Genomic DNA, 21974 nt, shown 5'->3' on the forward strand with positions numbered 1-21974 from the left:
TGAGAGTATAGTTTTACCAACGCTCTTATATGGGTGTGAAGCGTGGGTGATGAATGTTGCAGCGAGGAGAAGGCTGGAGGCAGTGGAGATGTCATGTCTGAGGGCAATGTGTGGTGTGAATATAATGCAGAGAATTCGTAGTTTGGAAGTTAGGAGGAGGTGCGGGATTACCAAAACTGTTGTCCAGAGGGCTGAGGAAGGGTTGTTGAGGTGGTTCGGACATGTAGAGAGAATGGAGCGAAACAGAATGACTTCAAGAGTGTATCAGTCTGTAGTGGAAGGAAGGCGGGGTAGGGGTCGGCCTAGGAAGGGTTGGAGGGAGGGGGTAAAGGAGGTTTTGTGTGCGAGGGGCTTGGACTTCCAGCAGGCATGCTTGAGCGTGTTTGATAGGAGTGAATGGAGACAAATGGTTTTTAATACTTGACGTGCTGTTGGAGTGTGAGCAAAGTAACATTTATGAAGGGATTCAGGGAAACCGGCAGGCCGGACTTGAGTCCTGGAGATGGGAAGTACAGTGCCTGCACTCTGAAGGAGGGGTGTTAATGTTGCAGTTTAAAAACTGTAGTGTAAAGCACCCTTCTGGCAAGACAGTGATGGAGTGAATGATGGTGAAAGTTTTTCTTTTTCGGGCCACCCTGCCTTGGTGGGAATCGGCCGGTGTGATAAAAAAAAAAAAAAAATTATTATTATTAATATTATTAATAATAATAATAATAATAATATTATTATTAATATTAATAATAATAATAATAATAATAATAATATTATTATTATTATTAATATTTATAATAATAATTATTATTATTATTATTATTATTATTATTATTATTATTATTATTATATATTATAAAAAGCACTAAACCCACAAGGGTCGTGAATTGCTATACATAGAGTAAAGGCATACGAAAACAATATTTTTCTACAGTTACCCCCCAGTGTTTGACTAGAGAAAACGTAATTCTTCCGACACTACCTACACAGCTGCTTTGTAAACAAATCTCATATTTACATCAGTTTTTATTCTGAGTGTATGTATCATGTTTATATGCTATGTAATGGGTTTCATATATAATTTTGAGGAAAATATCATAGATGGATTAATGAAAATGCCTATATTGATGTAAAATAAGACATTTAGTGTGCCCAAGAGTGATTATTATTACGTAGTATTGGCATCATGAGTAGAGAGAGACTTAGCGATTTTAATGTGTACCTGCACACCAGCACAGTGTGTAAGTATATTTAAGTACAGGTACACATAAGTATAATTATCAGAGTACATATAAAATATGCAGTAACTTTAAAACACTTTAAATTTTGGAAAGTTTCCTGACATAATAGACGGTGGGAGGCGCCGTATTTAAAACACCGCTTGCCATATAGCAAATTTTGGTCATAATTTGACATCGCCGTATTAGCGGAACGCCGTAAGGTGAAACGCCGTAAAGCGGGGCCTTACTGTACATCATAATTTGTGAGTTTAGCAATGTGAATGCTTTTGTTTTGGCACAATACAAAGTGTCTATATTGCAGTATCATAGGCAAACTTATGTCTAGTTAGGATTTATTATTTTAAGATTAAGATTAGTATTTCTGGGTTTATAGTCAGTGGGTGAGTGAGTGTAATTGTGAACCACCAGGTGGTTATCATGTAGTTAGTTGTCGGGGTGGATCAGGGTGATAAGATGTCTTCTAACTGTAGTTTTGAAAGTGATGAATGTGTCTGCAGTTCTAGAGTTTTCAGGTAGGGTGTTCCAGATTTTAGGTCCTTTGAAATACATTGAATTTTTGTAAAGGTTTAGTCGAACACTGGGAATGTCATAGAGATGTTTGTGTCTGGTGTTATGCCTGTGGATCCTGTCACAACTATCAAGAAAGCATTTTAGGTCAAGGTTAATATTGGAATTTAAGGTCCTGTAGATATAGATTGCACAGTAGTAAGTGTGGATGTTCTGATCAGGGAGTAAGTTTAGATCTATGAAGAGTGGGGGGGTGTGTTGCCAGGAATGGGATTTAGTGATTATTCTTACTGTGGCTTTTTGTTGGGTTATTATTGGCTTTAGGTGTGTTGCAGCAGTTGAACCCCAAGCACAGATAGCATAGGTGAGGTATGGATAAATAAGTGAATGGTATAGTGTGAGAAGTGCAGTTTGCAGCACGTAGTATCGTATCTTGGAGAGGATCCCCACCGTTTTGGATACTTTTTTTGTTATGTGTTGGATATGGGTGCTGAAATTTAGGTTGTTGTCGAGGTATAGGCCAAGGAATTTGCCCTCATTATGTCTGGCAATTAGAGTGTTGTTGATCTTAATGTTAAGTTGCGCAACACCTGCTCTGCTACCAAACATAATATAGTAGGTTTTGCCAGTGTTAAGTGTAAGTTTATTGGCTGTCATCCAAGTCGATATTTTGAGCAGCTCCTCGTTAACAATGGTGTTGAGGGTGGCAAGATTAGGGTGGGAGATGACATAAGTCGTGTCATCAGCAAAGAGAATGGGTTTCAGGTGTTTGGATATGTTTGGAAGATCGTTGATGTAAATGAGGAAGAGTAGGGGTCCAAGGACACTTCCCTGCGGAACTCCAGTATCAAATGGCTGTATTGATGAGGCTGTGTCTTTAATGGTGACATACTGATACCTATTAGAAAGGTAGAATTTATAATATGCAAGCGCATGGCCTCTTATACCATAGTGGTCAAGTTTGTGGAGTAGGATGCCATGGTCTACTGTGTCAAACGCTTTTCTTAGGTCAATAAAAATTCCTAGCTTGGAAAGACAGCTCATTGCCTGCACAGCCGCCCCTGCAGACGAGGTCTTGAGAAGCTGTCGAAGATCACTTCTTAATGGGCTGAAATGAATTATATTATGTAAGATTAAATTACCCCTAGGGGGTGTTATGTCAGCATATTTCATTCACTGATGGCTGACTTACGTACTTGTGTGGACTCGAAAGTCCGCACCTCACTGCTGACTATAGGTTGATTACAAACTCCTTGCGAGACAAGATCTGTGCAGTCCCCCGTACTACAAGAAATAAGTAACCCACCTTGCTCTTGTAGCGTGAGCTATGGTGTTCTTCACACCTTCGACAGGTATCGGTGACTTAATAGAAGCTAAAGTGTCCTTGGATGACCACGTCTTCCATATTCTAGGAATACGCACACTGGTACACTATGTTCCACAAGATTTGTCTTTATTGTTCACAATCTTATCACTAAAGAAACTGATCACACTTCTCTGTAAGTGTTTATTGTGTTTTGTGAGACACTTTGTTTACACTAACGCATGGATCAGTGTTCTTTGTTGGTTATCCTGGTGTCAGTGTGACTCTCAGTAGAGACAAAAGTAATCTGAAGACGCCACAGCCTCATACACCGTCACTGCCCCTAGGGCATAAAGGAAAAGCTCACCTAGTACTTTTGCTTCCTTGCCACTTCCTCCATGAAGCAAAGCAGAATGCTTGAATCTTGCTGTCTTAAGCATAGACAACAATGTCCACTATCTTTGCCATGGTAATAAAGTGGGAGCAGGATTTTCCTTAATTGTCCTGCTAAGGTAAGAGATGGACTGTCTTTTATTAAAATACACTTTGCAACACTGGACTTTTGCAAGGAGCGTCGGTCGCTTGACCACGTCGCATACTCGTACTGCATCTGGGATCAATTACTTGCTGTAGCAGTAAACAAGATGCTTGCCCCTTCTGAGAGGGCTGGGTCCCTCAGGGCTGAAAGGGGCTGAAAGGGGCTGATACCCTCCTGGAGGAAATTTCCTCACAAAGTGTGGAGAAATTTTCTCCAGGAGGGGGGTATCAGCCCCTTCAGCCCCTTTCAGCCCCTTTCAGCCCCTTTCAGCCCCTTTCAGCCCCTTTCAGCCCTGAGGGGCCCAGCCCTCTCAGAAGGGGCAAGCATCTTGTTTACTGCTACAGCAAGTAATTGATCCCAGATGCAGTACGAGTATGCGACGTGGTCAAGCGACCGACGCTCCTTGCAAAGTCCAGTATTGCAAAGTGTATTTTAATAAAAGACAGGCCATCTCTTACCTTAGCAGGACAATTAAGGAAAATCCTGCTCCCACTTTATTACCATGGTAAAGATAGTGTACATTGTTGTCTATGCTTAAGACAGCAAGATTCAAGCATTCTGCTTTGCTTCGTGGAGGAAGTGGCAAGGAAGCAAAAGTACTAGGTCAGCTTTTCCTTTATATGCTAGGGGCAGTGATGGTGTAGGACGCTGTGACGTCTTCAGATTACTTTTGTCTCTACTGAGAGTCACACCGACGCCAGGATAACCAGCAAAGAACACTTATCCATGCGTTAGTTGAGGAAATTAAAAATGTATCAGGGTATATGACAAATTCTAATCATACAGTAGAGCGGAAATGTAATATGAAGGACGTGGGAGTGATAATTTCAGAGTACCTTGCCTTCAAAGACCACAACGATGTATCTACCTCATCTGCTAGGAAAATGGTAGGATGGTTAATGAGAACCTTCAAAACTAGGGATGCCAAGCCCATGATGATTCTCTTCAAATCGCTTATGCTTTCTAGGCTGGAATACTGCCCCCTTCAAGGCTGATGACATTACAGACCTGGAGAGTGTACTAAGAACTTTCACGGCACATATAAGCATAATAAGGCACCTAAATTACTGGGAATGGTTGAAGGTTCTTGATCTGTATTCCCTGGAACACAGGCGAGAGAGATACATGATAATATACACTTGGAAAGTCTTAGAGGGATTGGTACCAAACCTGTACCAAACCTGCACACGAAAATCACTCCCTATGAAAGCAAAAGACTTGGCAGGAGATACAACGTTCCCCCAATGAAAAGCAGGGGTGCAACGAGTACATGGAGAGACAACACAGTAAGTGTTCAGGGTCCAAAACTGTTCAGCTGCCTCCCAGCCTACATAAGGGGGATTACCAATAGACCCCTGGCAGTCTTTAAGAAGGCACTGAGCAGGCACCTAAAGTCAGTACCTGACCAACCGGGCTGTGGTTCATACGTCAGTTTGCATGTGGCCAGTAGTAACAGCCTGGTTGATCAGATCCTGATCCACTGTCAGGCCTGGTCTCAGACCAAGCCACGGGGAGCATTGACCCCCGAAACCCTCTCCAGGTAAACTCCAAGTATGGTTTTTTTTTCATTATACACTGCTTGCTACAGGATTTTTTATATATAGTGCACACTTACCACACAGACCTATTCACTCATATCTAGGCTCGAATTTATTGGTCACAGCTTATCTGAGGGTAGCTGAGCTCATGGCTACCGACAGTAGCATCAAAACCACTTTATCTTTTATGGACATTGTACGGTATATGTGCTTTACACAATGAGAAACATTTCTTTTATTCTTTGGAACCATGCCTAGGGTTAAAAGTGAGCAAGTTATAACAATTGGAATGGCTTATGCAGCAAATAGTGCCACCAAACGGTAGTGGAAGGTTGGTGTGTTGACCCCAGAAATTTGAAATTATGCTAGCCAAAATTAGTGCCGGATTACTGATGGAACTGGATTACTGATTGCCAGATTAATGATGGCCGACCTGTATTACCCTGCTCATACTCCAACAGCTTGTCAAGTCCCTAAAATCATTCATCTCCATTCACTCCTATCTAACACACTCATGCATGCTTGCTGGAAGTCCAAGCCCCTCACTCACAAAAGCTTTACCTCCTCCCTCCGACCTTTTCAAGGATGACCCCTACCCCACCTTCCTTTCCCTTCCAAGTTATATGCTCTCCAAGTCATTCTACTTTGTTCCATTCTCTCAAAATGACCAAGCCACCTCAGCAGCCCCTCTTCAGCCTTTTGACTAATATGTTTAGCAACTCCACACCTCTTAATTTCCACACTATGAATTCTCTGCATAACATTTACACCACACATTGCCCTTAGCCATGACATCTCCATTTTCTCCAGCTGCCTCCTCGCTGCAGCATTTACAACCCAAGCTTCACACCTATATAAGAGCGTTGGTATCACTATACTCTCATACATTCCCTTCTTTGCCTCTATGGATAACGTTTTTTTGTCTCCACAGATACCTCAGTGCACCACTCACCTTTTTTCCTTCATCAATTCTATGATTAACCTCATCCTTCATAAATCCATCTGCTGACAAGCCAACTCCTAAATATCTGAAAACATTCACTTCTTCCATACTCCCTTTCTCCAATGTGATATTCAGTTTTTCTTTATCTAAATCATTTGATACTCTCATCACCTTACTCTTATCTATGTTCATTTCCAGCTTTCTAAAGGTAAAGGTCAACATATTCACAACACATACTGTAGCTGTTTTACATCAAATTTAGTGCTATAACTAGATTTCTTGAGCAAGGTTGATTTTTTCTTTTTCCTTATCATGTAATATTGCCTTGTGTACAATGAGCAACCATAGTTTATGTAAAAAATTAATTTGGATCACGTAATTGTTTTTTTGGCCTTACGAAGTGTATGTATGTCTGACTGTATTATTTGTTTATTTAGAATGTGGTCGCTCATTGAGGCTGAGTGGTCGCACGTTGCTGAGGTCTGTGTGTCTCTACTGCTTCACTTTGTCACACTTCCCTGTGGTGCTGACATATTCTGGAAACTTTGTGAAAATCACTTTAATCATCAAGATTGGAAAGTTCGCTTTCAAGCAGGTATGTAATATGAAATGTTAACTGATGTTATACTTTAATGAAGGAGGCTTAAGAACTGGTGGGTATTTACACTATGTTGAAATTCCAAAATTTTTAATTACAGAGAAAAACCTGTGTTGAATTTATGCCAGAGCTCTGGCACACCGCTGTGTTTGTGGCCATCCATTGCTACACTGAGTTCCTGCTCCACCCTTGATCCACTAGTTGTAACAAGGATGCTGTATTTGGTGGTAAAGAGCAACTTTCACACCTAGCTTCACAGCCTGCAAGGGTTGAGGATGATTACGACAATTATCATGGAGAAGGAGGAGGAGGAGAAGAACCTTGCTTGAAAGATTATTCATAGTCATGTTAATCCTGATTTCAGGAATAAAATGACACTTGAATCACTCAGTGAGGAAGGCCTCAGTCATTCATGCTGTGGGGTTAGATTCCCAAGTAATAGGTAGCGTGCTTTTGTCTCGACTTTTTAAAGCACGAGGATTCTTTGAGCAATAAATAAGCTTGGGCTTTTACTAAAAATCATCTAATGGATTACTTGCTGATGTAAGTTCTGGATGGCATTTTCTTTCAGTGTAATGCTGTTTCTTCAGTATTAAACACTTCAGGTTTAACCACCCTCAGAAATAATTTTTACATGATCACATAGGAACTTCTGTTGCAGAATGGTTACCAGAGGCACTTTTCCCAGCTGAATTTCATGTTATGTAACCTACTGATCACTTTATATACTGGTTAATCTATCGAGAACTATATGTACTCCTAATTTCAGGCTTTTCATCTTCCTCACACTCTGTTTAATAGTATGACAGCTTTTTCCCCAGATGATAAGGACATGAAGTGGAACACCTTTCTTTGTTTTCTTCTTAATTCACACTTAGTGTTCTCAGTCTTTTCTAGATGTAATAGGATTCAGTATTCCCTATTCTATTCACTGTGTCACACTGAGGATTACTTATTGCACAAGCTTTTATCTTCATCTTATTGTCTCATATTAAACAAATTGTTGATTCCCTGGCACCAGACTCAGATGCTGTCTCCACGACCCATGCACCACCCTTTTCAGTAACCTCTATTTTATTTGACATAGGCATAATTTCTCATGTGAAAGTGTTTTCTTTCCATATTTTATTCTTGACCTTGGTACATTATATAAATGATCCTATTTTAAATTCTTAAGTTTTTTTGGTCATCCATTTTTTTCACCTCCATCTTGATATTCTATTTAATCTTTCCTTCATGGGAGGGAGGGTGGGGTGTCTTGATATAAATGAAGGGCTCTTGATCCAAAGAATTGTAGCTACCCTCTTTTTCCTTGGATCAAGAATTATTACTTCCTCTTCCTATTTCCCAAGCTCTTCATGGTGTTTATTGTTTTAGCACTTCTCCATTAATTTATAACATTGATATTCAATCCTTAGTTCAAATCTACATTGTGTTTTTCATAGTTATTTATATACAAACATTTATATTTTCAGTGGAAAAAGTGGTGGTCATTGGTAGGTTTTTAGGGGTATCTGCTGTTCGCCAGTGTCCAGGACTCCAGGCAGCTATTGCACATGCATTCTGCTTCCTCATCGCCTCACTAGATGACATTAATGTGGCAGTAGCTCAACGAGCCTCCCTCTACCTCACTACCTTACCTGATGCTGGTCTCCGTGCTCTCTGTTGGTGTCTTGAACAACAGGTAATTACAATTTTTTTTTTTTTTTAACAAGTCGGCCGTCTCCCACTGAGGCAGGGTGACCCAAAAAGAAAGAAAATCCCCCCCAAAAAAATACTTTCATCATCATTCAACACTTTCACCTCACTCACACATAATCACTGTTTTTGCAGAGGTGTTCAGAACACAACAGTTTAGAAGCATATACGTATAAAGATTACACAACATATCAGTCCAATCTGCTAATATCCCAAAACCCCTCCTTTAGAGTGCAGGCATTGTACTTCCCATTTCCAGGACTCAAGTCTGGCTATATAAAAATAACTGGTTTCCCTGAATCCCTTCACTAAATATTACCCTGCTCACACTGCAACAGATCGTCAGGTCCCAAATACCATTCGTCTCCATTCACTCCTATCGAACACGCTCATGCACGCCTGCTGGAAGTCCAAGCCCCTCGCCCACAAAACCTCCCTCACCCTTTCCTTCCAACCTTTTTGAGGATGACCCCTACCCCGCCTTCCTTCCCCTACAGATTTAAATGCTCTCCATGTCATTCTACTTTGATCCATTCTCTCTAAATGACCAAACCACCTCAACAACCCCTCTTCAGCTCTCTGACTAATACTTTTATTAACTCCACACCTTCTAATTTCCACACTCCGAATTTTCTGCATAATATTTACACCACACATTGCCCTTAGACAGGACATCTCCACTACCTCCAACCGCCTCCTCGCTGCTGCATCCACACCCCAAGCTTCACACCCATATAAGAGTGTTGGTACTACTATACTTTCATACATTCCCTTCTTTGTCTCCATAAATAACGTTTTTTGTCTCCACATATACCTCAACGCACCACTCACCTTTTTTCCCTCATCAATTCTATGATTAACCTCCTCCTTCATAAATCCATCCGCCGACATGTCAACTCCCAAGTACATATCTGAAAACATTCACTTCTTCCATACTCCTCCTCCCCAATTTGATATTCAATTTTTCTTTATCTAAATCATTTGATACCCTCATCAACAGGTAGTAGGTTGGTAGACAGCAACCACCCAGGGAAGTACTACCGTCCTGCCAGATGACTGTGAAACAAAAACCTGTAACTGTTTTGCATGATGGTAGGATTGCTGGTTTCTTTTTCTGTCTCATAAACACGCTAGATAACAGGGATATCTTGCTACTCCTACTTACACTTTGGTCACACTTCACAGACACGCACATGCATATATATATATACATACATCTAGGTTTTTCTCCTTTTTCTAAATAGCTCTTGTTCTTTTTTATTTCTTCTATTGTCCATGGGGAAGTGGAAAAGAATCTTTCCTCCGTAAGCCATGCGTGTCGTATGAGGCGACTAAAATGCCGGGAGCAATGGGCTAGTAACCCCTTCTCCTGTATACATTTACTAAAAAAGAGAAGAAGAAAAACTTTATAAAACTGGGATGCTTAAATGTGCGTGGATGTAGTGCGGATGACAAGAAACAGATGATTGCTGATGTTATGAATGAAAAGAAGTTGGATGTCCTGGCTCTAAGCGAAACAAAGCTGAAGGGGGTAGGAGAGTTTCAGTGGGGGGAAATAAATGGGATTAAATCTGGAGTATCTGAGAGAGTTAGAGCAAAGGAAGGGGTAGCAGTAATGTTAAATGATCAGTTATGGAAGGAGAAAAGAGAATATGAATGTGTAAATTCAAGAATTATGTGGATTAAAGTAAAGGTTGGATGCGAGAAGTGGGTCATAATAAGCGTGTATGCACCTGGAGAAGAGAGGAATGCAGAGGAGAGAGAGAGATTTTGGGAGATGTTAAGTGAATGTATAGGAGCCTTTGAACCAAGTGAGAGAGTAATTGTGGTAGGGGACCTGAATGCTAAAGTAGGAGAAACTTTTAGAGAGGGTGTGGTAGGTAAGTTTGGGGTGCCAGGTGTAAATGATAATGGGAGCCCTTTGATTGAACTTTGTATAGAAAGGGGTTTAGTTATAGGTAATACATATTTTAAGAAAAAGAGGATAAATAAGTATACACGATATGATGTAGGGCGAAATGACAGTAGTTTGTTGGATTATGTATTGGTAGATAAAAGACTGTTGAGTAGACTTCAGGATGTACATGTTTATAGAGGGGCCACAGATATATCAGATCACTTTCTAGTTGTAGCTACACTGAGAGTAAAAGGTAGATGGGATACAAGGAGAATAGAAGCATCAGGGAAGAGAGAGGTGAAGGTTTATAAACTAAAAGAGGAGGCAGTTAGGGTAAGATATAAACAGCTATTGGAGGATAGATGGGCTAATGAGAGCATAGGCAATGGGGTCGAAGAGGTATGGGGTAGGTTTAAAAATGTAGTGTTAGAGTGTTCAGCAGAAGTTTGTGGTTACAGGAAAGTGGGTGCAGGAGGGAAGGGGAGCGATTGGTGGAATGATGATGTAAAGAGAGTAGTAAGGGAGAAAAAGTTAGCATATGAGAAGTTTTTACAAAGTAGAAGTGATGCAAGGAGGGAAGAGTATATGGAGAAAAAGAGAGAGGTTAAGAGAGTGGTGAAGCAATGTAAAAAGAGAGCAAATGAGAGAGTGGGTGAGATGTTATCAACAAATTTTGTTGAAAATAAGAAAAAGTTTTGGAGTGAGATTAACAAGATAAGAAAGCCTAGAGAACAAATGGATTTGTCAGTTAAAAATAGGAGAGGAGAGTTATTAAATGGAGAGTTAGAGGTATTGGGAAGATGGAGGGAATATTTTGAGGAATTGTTAAATGTTGATGAAGATAGGGAAGCTGTGATTTCGTGTATAGGGCAAGGAGGAATAACATCTTGTAGGAGTGAGGAAGAGCCAGTTGTGAGTGTGAGGGAAGTTCGTGAGGCAGTAGGTAAAATGAAAGGGGGTAAGGCAGCCGGGATTGATGGGATAAAGATAGAAATGTTAAAAGCAGGTGGGGATATAGTTTTGGAGTGGTTGGTGCAATTATTTAATAAATGTATGGAAGAGGGTAAGGTACCTAGTGATTGGCAGAGAGCATGCATAGTTCCTTTGTATAAAGGCAAAGGGGATAAAAGAGAGTGCAAAAATTATAGGGGGATAAGTCTGTTGAGTGTACCTGGTAAAGTGTATGGTAGAGTTATAATTGAAAGAATTAAGAGTAAGACAGAGAATAGGATAGCAGATGAACAGGGAGGCTTTAGGAAAGGTAGGGGGTGTGTGGACCAGGTGTTTACAGTGAAACATATAAGTGAACAGTATTTAGATAAGGCTAAAGAGGTCTTTGTGGCATTTATGGATTTGGAAAAGGCGTATGACAGGGTGGATAGGGGGGCAATGTGGCAGATGTTGCAAGTGTATGGTGTAGGAGGTAGGTTACTGAGAGCAGTGAAGAGTTTTTACGAGGATAGTGAGGCTCAAGTTAGAGTATGTAGGAAAGAGGGAAATTTTTTCCCAGTAAAAGTAGGCCTTAGACAAGGATGTGTGATGTCACCGTGGTTGTTTAATATATTTATAGATGGGGTTGTAAGAGAAGTAAATGCGAGGGTCTTGGCAAGAGGTGTGGAGTTAAAAGATAAAGAATCACACACAAAGTGGGAGTTGTCACAGCTGCTCTTTGCTGATGACACTGTGCTTTTGGGAGATTCTGAAGAGAAGCTGCAGAGATTGGTGGATGAATTTGGTAGGGTGTGCAAAAGAAGAAAATTAAAGGTGAATACAGGAAAGAGTAAGGTTATGAGGATAACAAAAAGATTAGGTGATGAAAGATTGAATATCAGATTGGAGGGAGAGAGTATGGAGGAGGTGAACGTATTCAGATATTTGGGAGTGGACGTGTCAGCGGATGGGTCTATGAAAGATGAGGTGAATCATAGAATTGATGAGGGAAAAAGAGTGAGTGGTGCACTTAGGAGTCTGTGGAGACAAAGAACTTTGTCCTTGGAGGCAAAGAGGGGAATGTATGAGAGTATAGTTTTACCAACGCTCTTATATGGGTGTGAAGCGTGGGTGATGAATGTTGCAGCGAGGAGAAGGCTGGAGGCAGTGGAGATGTCATGTCTGAGGGCAATGTGTGGTGTGAATATAATGCAGAGAATTCGTAGTTTGGAAGTTAGGAGGAGGTGCGGGATTACCAAAACTGTTGTCCAGAGGGCTGAGGAAGGGTTGTTGAGGTGGTTCGGACATGTAGAGAGAATGGAGCGAAACAGAATGACTTCAAGAGTGTATCAGTCTGTAGTGGAAGGAAGGCGGGGTAGGGGTCGGCCTAGGAAGGGTTGGAGGGAGGGGGTAAAGGAGGTTTTGTGTGCGAGGGGCTTGGACTTCCAGCAGGCATGCGTGAGCGTGTTTGATAGGAGTGAATGGAGACAAATGGTTTTTAATACTTGACGTGCTGTTGGAGTGTGAGCAAGGTAACATTTATGAAGGGATTCAGGGAAACCGGCAGGCCGGACTTGAGTCCTGGAGATGGGAAGTACAGTGCCTGCACTCTGAAGGAGGGGTGTTAATGTTGCAGTTTAAAAACTGTAGTGTAAAGCACCCTTCTGGCAAGACAGTGATGGAGTGAATGATGGTGAAAGTTTTTCTTTTTCGGGCCACCCTGCCTTGGTGGGAATCGGCCAGTGTTACCTGGAGTTTACCTGGAGAGAGTTTCGGGGGTCAACGCCCCCGCGGCCCGGTCTGTGACCAGGCCTCCTGGTGGATCAGCGCCTGATCAACCAGGCTGTTGCTGCTGGCTGTACGCAAACCAACGTACGAGCCACAGCCCGGCTGATCAGGAACTGCCTTTAGGTGCTTGTCCAGTGCCAGCTTGAAGACTGCCAGGGGTCTGTTGGTAATCCCCCTTATGTGTGCTGGGAGGCAGTTGAACAGTCTCGGTCCCCTGACACTTATTGTATGGTCTCTTAACGTGCTAGTGACACCCCTGCTTTTCATTGGGGGGATGGTGCATCGTCTGCCAAGTCTTTTGCTTTCGTAGTGAGTGATTTTCGTGTGCAAGTTCGGTACTAGTCCCTCTAGGATTTTCCAGGTGTATATAATCATGTATCTCTCCCTCCTGCGTTCCAGGGAATACAGGTTCGCAGGAGGGAGAGATACATGATTATATACACCTGGAAAATCCTAGAGGGACTAGTACCGAACTTGCACACGAAAATCATAAATAAATAAAAATAAAAATCAACTTATTCTTTTCTATGTTCACTTTCAACTTTCTACCTTTACACACACTCCCAAATTCATCCACTAACCTTTGCAATTTTTCTTTAGAATCTCCCATAAGCACAGTATCATCAGTAAAAAGCAAATGTGTCAATTCCCATTTTGTATTTGATACCCCATAATTTAATCTCACCTCTCTCCCGAACACTCTAGCATTTACTTCTTTTACAACCCCATCTATAAATATATTAAACAACCATGTTGACATTACACATCCCTGTCTAAGACCTACTTTTACTGAGAAGTAGTCTCCCTCTCTTCTACACACCCTAACCTGAGCCTCATTATCCTTATAAAAACTCTGGGTACCACTGTATTTAGTGAAGAGATTCATGGAAACCGCTGATTTCTATATAGCCGGACTTGAGTACTGGAAATGGGAATTACAGTGCCTGCACTTTAAGGGAGAGGTTTGGGATATTGGCAGTTTGGAGGGATATGTTGTGTTTCTTTAAACGTATATACTTCTAAACTGCTGTATTCTGAGCACCTCTGCAAAGACATTGATTATGTGTGAGTGAAGTGAAAGTGTTGAATGATGATGGAAGTATTTTCTTTTTTGGGATTTTCTTTCATTTTGGGTCACCCTGCCTCAGTGGGAGATGGCTGACTTGTTGAAAAAAAAGAAAGAAAATGTTATGTGAATTTATATTGCACTCTGTTATTCCTGACTTTATGTGAACCTTCTCTTCCTTAGGTTATAACTATAGCCCTTGTTCTTATTCTTAATGGTAATAGGTAATTTATCTTATCTATTTTATCGAATTCTTATATAAAGGGTAGTGGACGAGTTTGCGAGGGTGTGTAAAGGTAGAAAATTGAAAGTGAACATAGATAAGAGTAAGGTGATGAGGGTATCAAATGATTTAGAGAAAGAAAAATTGGATATCACATTGGAGAGAGGGAGTATGGAAGAAGTGAATGTTTTCAGATATTTGGGAGTTGACTTGTCAGCAGATGGGTTTATGAAGGTTGAGGTTAATCAAAGAATTGATGAAGGAAAAAAGGTGATTGGTGAGTTGAGGTATTTGTGGAGACAAAAAATGATATCCATGAAGGCAAAGAAGGGAATGTACGAAAGTATAGTAGTACCAACACTCCTATATGGGTGCGAAGCTTGGGTTGTAAATGCTGCAGCAAGGAGGTGGCTGGAGGCAGTGGAGATGTCCTGTCTAAGGGCAATGTGTGGTGTAAATATTATGCAGAGAGTTTGAGTGTGGAAATTACGAGGTATGGAGTTACTGAAAGTATTAGTCAGAGGGCTAAAGAGGGGTTGTTGAGGTGGTTTGGTCATTTAGAGAGAATGGATCAAAGTAGAATGACTTGGAGAATGTATAAATCTGTAGGGGAAGGAAGGCGGGGTAGGGGTCGTCCTCAAAAAGGTTGGAGGGAGGGGGTAAAGGAGGTTTTGTGGGCGAGGGGCTTGGACTTCCACCAAGCATGTGTGAGCATGTTAGATAGGATTGAATGGAGATGAATGGTTTTTGGGACCTGACGAGCTGTTGGAGTGTGAGCAGGGTAATACAGTGGTACCCTGAGTTTCAGCCATAATTTGTTCCAGAAGGCTGTTTGAGTGCCGTTACCAAACGAATTTGTTCCCATAAGGAATAATGTAAATTAGATTAGTCCTTTTCAGACCCCCAAAAATACACTTACAAAAAGCACTTACAGTAATGCCCTTACATAATTGTTCGAGTTGGGAGGTGTACGAAACTCAGGGTACCACTGTATTTAGTGAAGGGATTCAGGGAAACTGCTGATTTCTATATAGCTGGACTTGAGTACATGTATGTACTGGAAATGGGAGGTACAATGCCTGCACTTTGAAGGAGGGGTTTGGGATATTGGCAGTTTGGAGGGATATGTTATGTATCTTTATATACGTAGTGGTTCCCCAAGTTTTGAACATATTTCATTCCAGAATGCTGTTTGAGTGCCAATACCGAATGAATTTGTTCCCATAAGGAATAATATAAATTAGATTAGTCTGTTTCAGACCCACAAAAATACACTTACAAACGCATTTACACAAATACACTTACATAATTGTTCGAGTTGGGAGCAGTTTGAAACTCGGGGTACCACTGTATATGCTTCTAAACTGTTGTATCTGGGCGCCTCTGCAAAGACAGTGGTTATGTATGAGTGAGGTGAAAGTGTTGAATGATGATGAAAGTATTTTCTTTTTGGGGATTTTCTTTATTTTTGGGTCACCCTACCTCGGTGGGAGACGGCCAACTTGTTGAAAAAAATAAATACAGTATGTTATTATATTTCCTCTTGTCTTCCTGTCATTCAGTAAGAGCAGATCTAATGTTTTCAATCTTTTTTAATAACTCTTATTTTCTAAGCGTGGTCACTGTACCTCCATTGTGTGCATACTATTTTATGAGTACACACATCAGTGTTGTGTATGTATGCATATTTGATCATTTACTCATTGAATCGTGTGTAGAAATTGGACTGTTACGGATGTCAATAGTAAGAATTTCCCGATTTCAGTTTGACAGTGTAATAATGGATAGACCCATGATTATTCAAGCCCTGCATCAGCTAAGCTCGCGCCTTCCTGATCGCCGTATACTGTCATGGGAATTCTTCTTCAATCGTTTTGATGCACTTTACCTTGAGGCCCAGATTGCTCTTGAGAAGTATGGAGACATAGCTTTCCCAAGAGGTTTGTAAATTAATATTTTAATCTTAAGTCAGATTATGCAAACCAAATTTGCTGATGCATTTTTTGTAATTTTATGAAACCTCTTTACAGGGAATGATGAAATATTGTTTAATGAATACTGAATTTTAAAATTTGTTATTGCTGTTACATTGATTTGCCTGATATATTAAATACAAAAACAGTGATTATGTGTGAGTGAGGTGAAAGTGTTGAATGATGATGAAAGTATTTTTCTTTTTGGGGATTTTCTTTCTTTTTTGGGTCACCCTGCCTTGGTGGGAGACGGCCGACTTGTTGAAAAAAAAAATTAAATACAATTTCATATATATATGTAGGTATGTGTGATGTATTTTGTGCACCTTTTAAAAAGAAAGGTGTGACTTTTATGTATTCATCATTACAATAAGATCACAAGAGGTGATATCTAAATGTGCAGTATAACTGTAGTGAAAAATAGCAGTATCTCAAGTGCTTTTATGATATGTCACATTATCAGGGAATAGTCAAAATTATAAAGGAACAAAGGTCTTATATAGCAGGGATGTTACCTAACATTTACATTCATCATTGTTATATAATTTGATTTTTTTTTGAGGGGCAGTTGAACATTTGTGATTTGAATTATTATACCAGGTGTTGTTAGTGTGTTGCTCTGTACAAAACAAAAGTAATTTGTCTCCTAATCTGATGTTTTCTCTTTAGTTTAAAGCTAATGAGTATAACAAAATGAAAACATTTTCTCTTATAGAGCTGGTGTTGTGTTGCAGTCGGTATATTAAGATCAGGTGTGTTGCATGGCTTATTTTACACACAAAAAACTGGTAGTTTCTCAGTGTAATAAGAAGAGAGGTTCCCACTAGGGGCTTTATCAGTCTTAGTACAAAGACATGAAAATGGGGATTTATATATACTGGAATCCAGGGAGATAAAAATTATGAGGTAATAGTAGTGACTACTACTATTCTACTTCATTAAATAATGAGGACTTTACTATTATTTGGCTTCTAGTGTATAGAGTCTCATTACACTCATAAAATACAAAGTATCATAAGAACTTATATCATGCTAATTTATTAACCTTAAACAGATTTGAAGAATTCGGACATGACAAGTGATGTGTTTGAAAGGAAGCTAAGTCGAGCAAAGGATGCCTTAACGCTAGTACAGAGTGCTAGCGTACGCACTCTCTCTGGATCTTTAGGTACAAAGTGGCCATACAAGCGTACAATGTCAGCTCCAGCCAACATGTTTAATCGCACTGTCGAGAAACAACAAGGTAATCCTGGTTTTCCACTTTATTGAAATAATATATAGTACATATATATACTTGTTTAATGTTAGGTGATGATAGAATTTGATAGCCCTAGATAAGTGTTTTTACAAATAGAAGAAAACTTATTTGTATGGCTAAGCATTCTTTAAGATTTTTAACTGTTGAAACTTTATTGTTAAATTTGCTATCAAGTCATTAGTCAAAGGAGATTTTAAATTTATATACTGGTACATTAGGGTCCCAACTACAAACAAGATGTGCTCCAGAAAATTGCTTGCAACTTGAGTGTTTGGTACTCTGAGCCTATTTTAACATAGACACCCATGTTATAATCCAAGATGAATTCCTGAATCAAAATCATCTATATCTAATTTAAATGTTTTAAAAAGAAAAGAAATTAAAGACAAAATACGGTACTCAGATGAAGTATTCTCTCTTTTCCTCCTTTCCATTCTCTCTAGCTCCCATTACCTAACCTCTTTCTCTCTCTGGCTCATTCTCTACTTATCTAGCATTTGTTCATTCTTACACTCTTATTTACTCCCACCTTCTGTTGCATCTGATACAGTGCTCTTTGCACATGCTCACCATCCCCATACTGTTATAGTTGACTGTGTGGTGTTGGAGCAGTGTGATGAAAGTTTAGATATAGGCCGTGCTGTAACAGCTGGACAGGAACTGAATACACACTAATTGAATATCTTAATTATTATATTGACAGCTCTTGACCAATCCCTGCCAAACAAACATGAGCCTAAAACACACCAGCCATTTCCCACCGAGGCAGGGTGACCTAAAAAGAAAAAAATGAAGTTTTTCTTTTCAGATTTGGTGATTATACAGAAGAGGCTACTAGCTCCTTGCTCTTGGCATTTTAGAGTTGCATCTTATGACTTGCATGGTTTATGGAGGAAGGATTCTAACCCACTTCCCCATGTGAAATGAAAACAAAATATCAGTGCATATTGTGCAAAAATGAGGGGAATTTTAAGCATTTATAATTCATTTTTGACATTTATTTTTTTTTTTTTTATTATCACACCGGCCGATTCCCACCAAGGCAGGGTGGCCCGAAAAAGAAAAACTTTCACCATCATTCACTCCATCACTGTCTTGCCAGAAGGGTGCTTTACACTACAGTTTTTAAACTGCAACATTAACACCCCTCCTTCAGAGTGCAGGCACTGTACTTCCCATCTCCAGAACTCAAGTCCGGCCTGCCGGTTTCCCTGAATCCCTTCATAAATGTTACTTTGCTCACACTCCAACAGCACGTCAAGTATTAAAAACCATTTGTCTCCATTCACTCCTATCAAACACGCTCACGCATGCCTGCTGGAAGTCCAAGCCCCTCGCACACAAAACCTCCTTTACCCCCTCCCTCCAACCCTTCCTAGGCCGACCCCTACCCCGCCTTCCTTCCACTACAGACTGATACACTCTTGAAGTCATTCTGTTTCGCTCCATTCTCTCTACATGTCCGAACCACCTCAACAACCCTTCCTCAGCCCTCTGGACAACAGTTTTGGTAATCCCGCACCTCCTCCTAACTTCCAAACTACGAATTCTCTGCATTATATTCACACCACACATTGCCCTCAGACATGACATCTCCACTGCCTCCAGCCTTCTCCTCGCTGCAACATTCATCACCCACGCTTCACACCCATATAAGAGCGTTGGTAAAACTATACTCTCATACATTCCCCTCTTTGCCTCCAAGGACAAAGTTCTTTGTCTCCACAGACTCCTAAGTGCACCACTCACTCTTTTTCCCTCATCAATTCTATGATTCACCTCATCTTTCATAGACCCATCCGCTGACACGTCCACTCCCAAATATCTGAATACGTTCACCTCCTCCATACTCTCTCCCTCCAATCTGATATTCAATCTTTCATCACCTAATCTTTTTGTTATCCTCATAACCTTACTCTTTCCTGTATTCACCTTTAATTTTCTTCTTTTGCACACCCTACCAAATTCATCCACCAATCTCTGCAACTTCTCTTCAGAATCTCCCAAGAGCACAGTGTCATCAGCAAAGAGCAGCTGTGACAACTCCCACTTTGTGTGTGATTCTTTATCTTTTAACTCCACGCCTCTTGCCAAGACCCTCGCATTTACTTCTCTTACAACCCCATCTATAAATATATTAAACAACCACGGTGACATCACACATCCTTGTCTAAGGCCTACTTTTACTGGGAAAAAATTTCCCTCTTTCCTACATACTCTAACTTGAGCCTCACTATCCTCGTAAAAACTCTTCACTGCTTTCAGTAACCTACCTCCTACACCATACACTTGCAACATCTGCCACATTGCCCCCCTATCCACCCTGTCATACGCCTTTTCCAAATCCATAAATGCCACAAAGACCTCTTTAGCCTTATCTAAATACTGTTCACTTATATGTTTCACTGTAAACACCTGGTCCACACACCCCCTACCTTTCCTAAAGCCTCCTTGTTCATCTGCTATCCTATTCTCCGTCTTACTCTTAATTCTTTCAATTATAACTCTACCATACACTTTACCAGGTACACTCAACAGACTTATCCCCCTATAATTTTTGCACTCTCTTTTATCCCCTTTGCCTTTATACAAAGGAACTATGCATGCTCTCTGCCAATCCCTAGGTACCTTACCCTCTTCCATACATTTATTAAATAATTGCACCAACCACTCCAAAACTATATCCCCACCTGCTTTTAACATTTCTATCTTTATCCCATCAATCCCGGCTGCCTTACCCCCTTTCATTTTACCTACTGCCTCACGAACTTCCCCCACACTCACAACTGGCTCTTCCTCACTCCTACAAGATGTTATTCCTCCTTGCCCTATACACGAAATCACAGCTTCCCTATCTTCATCAACATTTAACAATTCCTCAAAATATTCCTTCCATCTTCCCAATACCTCTAACTCTCCATTTAATAACTCTCCTCTCCTATTTTTAACTGACAAATCAATTTGTTCTCTAGGCTTTCTTAACTTGTTAATCTCACTCCAAAACTTTTTCTTATTTTCAACAAAATTTGTTGATAACATCTCACCCACTCTCTCATTTGCTCTCTTTTTACATTGCTTCACCACTCTCTTAACCTCTCTCTTTTTCTCCATATACTCTTCCCTCCTTGCATCAATTCATTTTTGACATAACTATAAATAATAAATTTACAGTTCATTACCAATCTTTACCAAACAAATATAGACCCTTCACATTGTGTAAAACAAATATTGACAACATATGAATGCATTTGGTAAACAATAAAGGATATTTTTTTTTACAATAATAACTGTTTTTCAGTGTTTGTTCCATAGTGCCCAGTTTGTAAGTTGGGGCCCATATCTTTCAATAGTGTACGGAATATATAAATTTATTTAGTACCAGAATAGATTTAAAAGAATTTAAGTTACTAAATTTAAACTCAGTTAAAACTATTAATACGTAGTTTCATTCCTAGCTTCTAAGCAGGTACTTTATTAAAATTGACATTTAAATAAAGTAAGTTTCAAATTTTTCCTATAAAATATAATAAAATGTGTGAAAATTCTCATCATACACAAAAACCTTCAAAATTTTAGCTGGCATCACTCCACTCAGTACACACATGCTCATGTTGTTTTAATGTAACATCTTCCTCTCTTTTATGTAGAGAGTGAGGTTCAGGGTTTGTAGGAAGGAAGTGGATTGTTGTGAAAGAAGACTTGGACAGTGATGTGTGCTGTCACTATTGTGGTTTAGTGTATTTATAGATGGAGTTATGAAAGAAGTAAGCACTAAGGCTTTGGGAAGGGGTTTGTGAATGAAAGATGTTGGATCTGACATAAAATGAGAGTTATCACAGTTGCTCTTTGCTGATGATTTAGTTCTTTTAGGGAATTATGAAGGCAAATTACAAAGATTGGTGGATGACTTTGGAAGGGTATGCTAAAGAAGGAAATTAAAAGTGTATGTAGAAAAGAGCAAGAGGATGAGGGCAACATTAAGTCATGGCATTGACATTAAATATCAGATTAAGGGAGAGAGTATGGAAGAAGTGGATGTATTTATGTATTAGAGAGTGGATATGTCAGCAGATGAGTCTATGAAAGATGAGGTGAATCATTGAATAGATGAGGGAAAAAGGTGGGTGGTGTGTTGAAGTATATATGGATAGTAAAAAGCATGTCTATAGAGGCAAAAAAAGGGAATGTACCAGGGTATATTGGTCCCAACAGTTTTATATGGGTGTGAGACATGGGTTTTGAAAGCTGCAGCAAAAAGGAGCCTAGAGGCAGTGGAAATGTCATGTATGAGAGCAGTGTGTGGTGTGAATATCATGCAGAGAATTTGGAGCATACAAATTAAAATGCAGTGTGGGTTGACTAAGGATGTAATTCAGCGAGCTGAGGAATTGCTGGGGTGGCTTAGGCATGTAGAGAGGATGGACAAGGATAGGTTGGCAAAAAGGGTGTATAAGTGTGTGGTGGAAGATATAAGGTTGTCCC

The 21974-nt window shown here is 40.0% G+C and overlaps 1 protein-coding gene across 2 annotated transcripts in view; it reads left to right on the forward strand.

Annotated features, from left to right (window-relative positions):
• LOC128698894 (UNC-79 domain-containing protein) overlaps nt 1-21974 on the forward strand; it is a gene marked incomplete at its 5' end in the record, with an annotated part of 146159 nt that overhangs the window by 111374 nt on the left and 12811 nt on the right. For both annotated transcript variants that reach the window (XM_070080511.1, XM_070080512.1), the window contains 4 exon segments: nt 6499-6656; nt 8135-8343; nt 16027-16201; nt 17289-17477. In XM_070080511.1, coding sequence (XP_069936612.1) covers nt 6499-6656; nt 8135-8343; nt 16027-16201; nt 17289-17477 — 731 coding nt within the window.

Source organism: Cherax quadricarinatus, unplaced genomic scaffold (assembly GCF_038502225.1).
Source record: "Cherax quadricarinatus isolate ZL_2023a unplaced genomic scaffold, ASM3850222v1 Contig548, whole genome shotgun sequence".
Taxonomy (NCBI): domain Eukaryota; kingdom Metazoa; phylum Arthropoda; class Malacostraca; order Decapoda; family Parastacidae; genus Cherax; species Cherax quadricarinatus.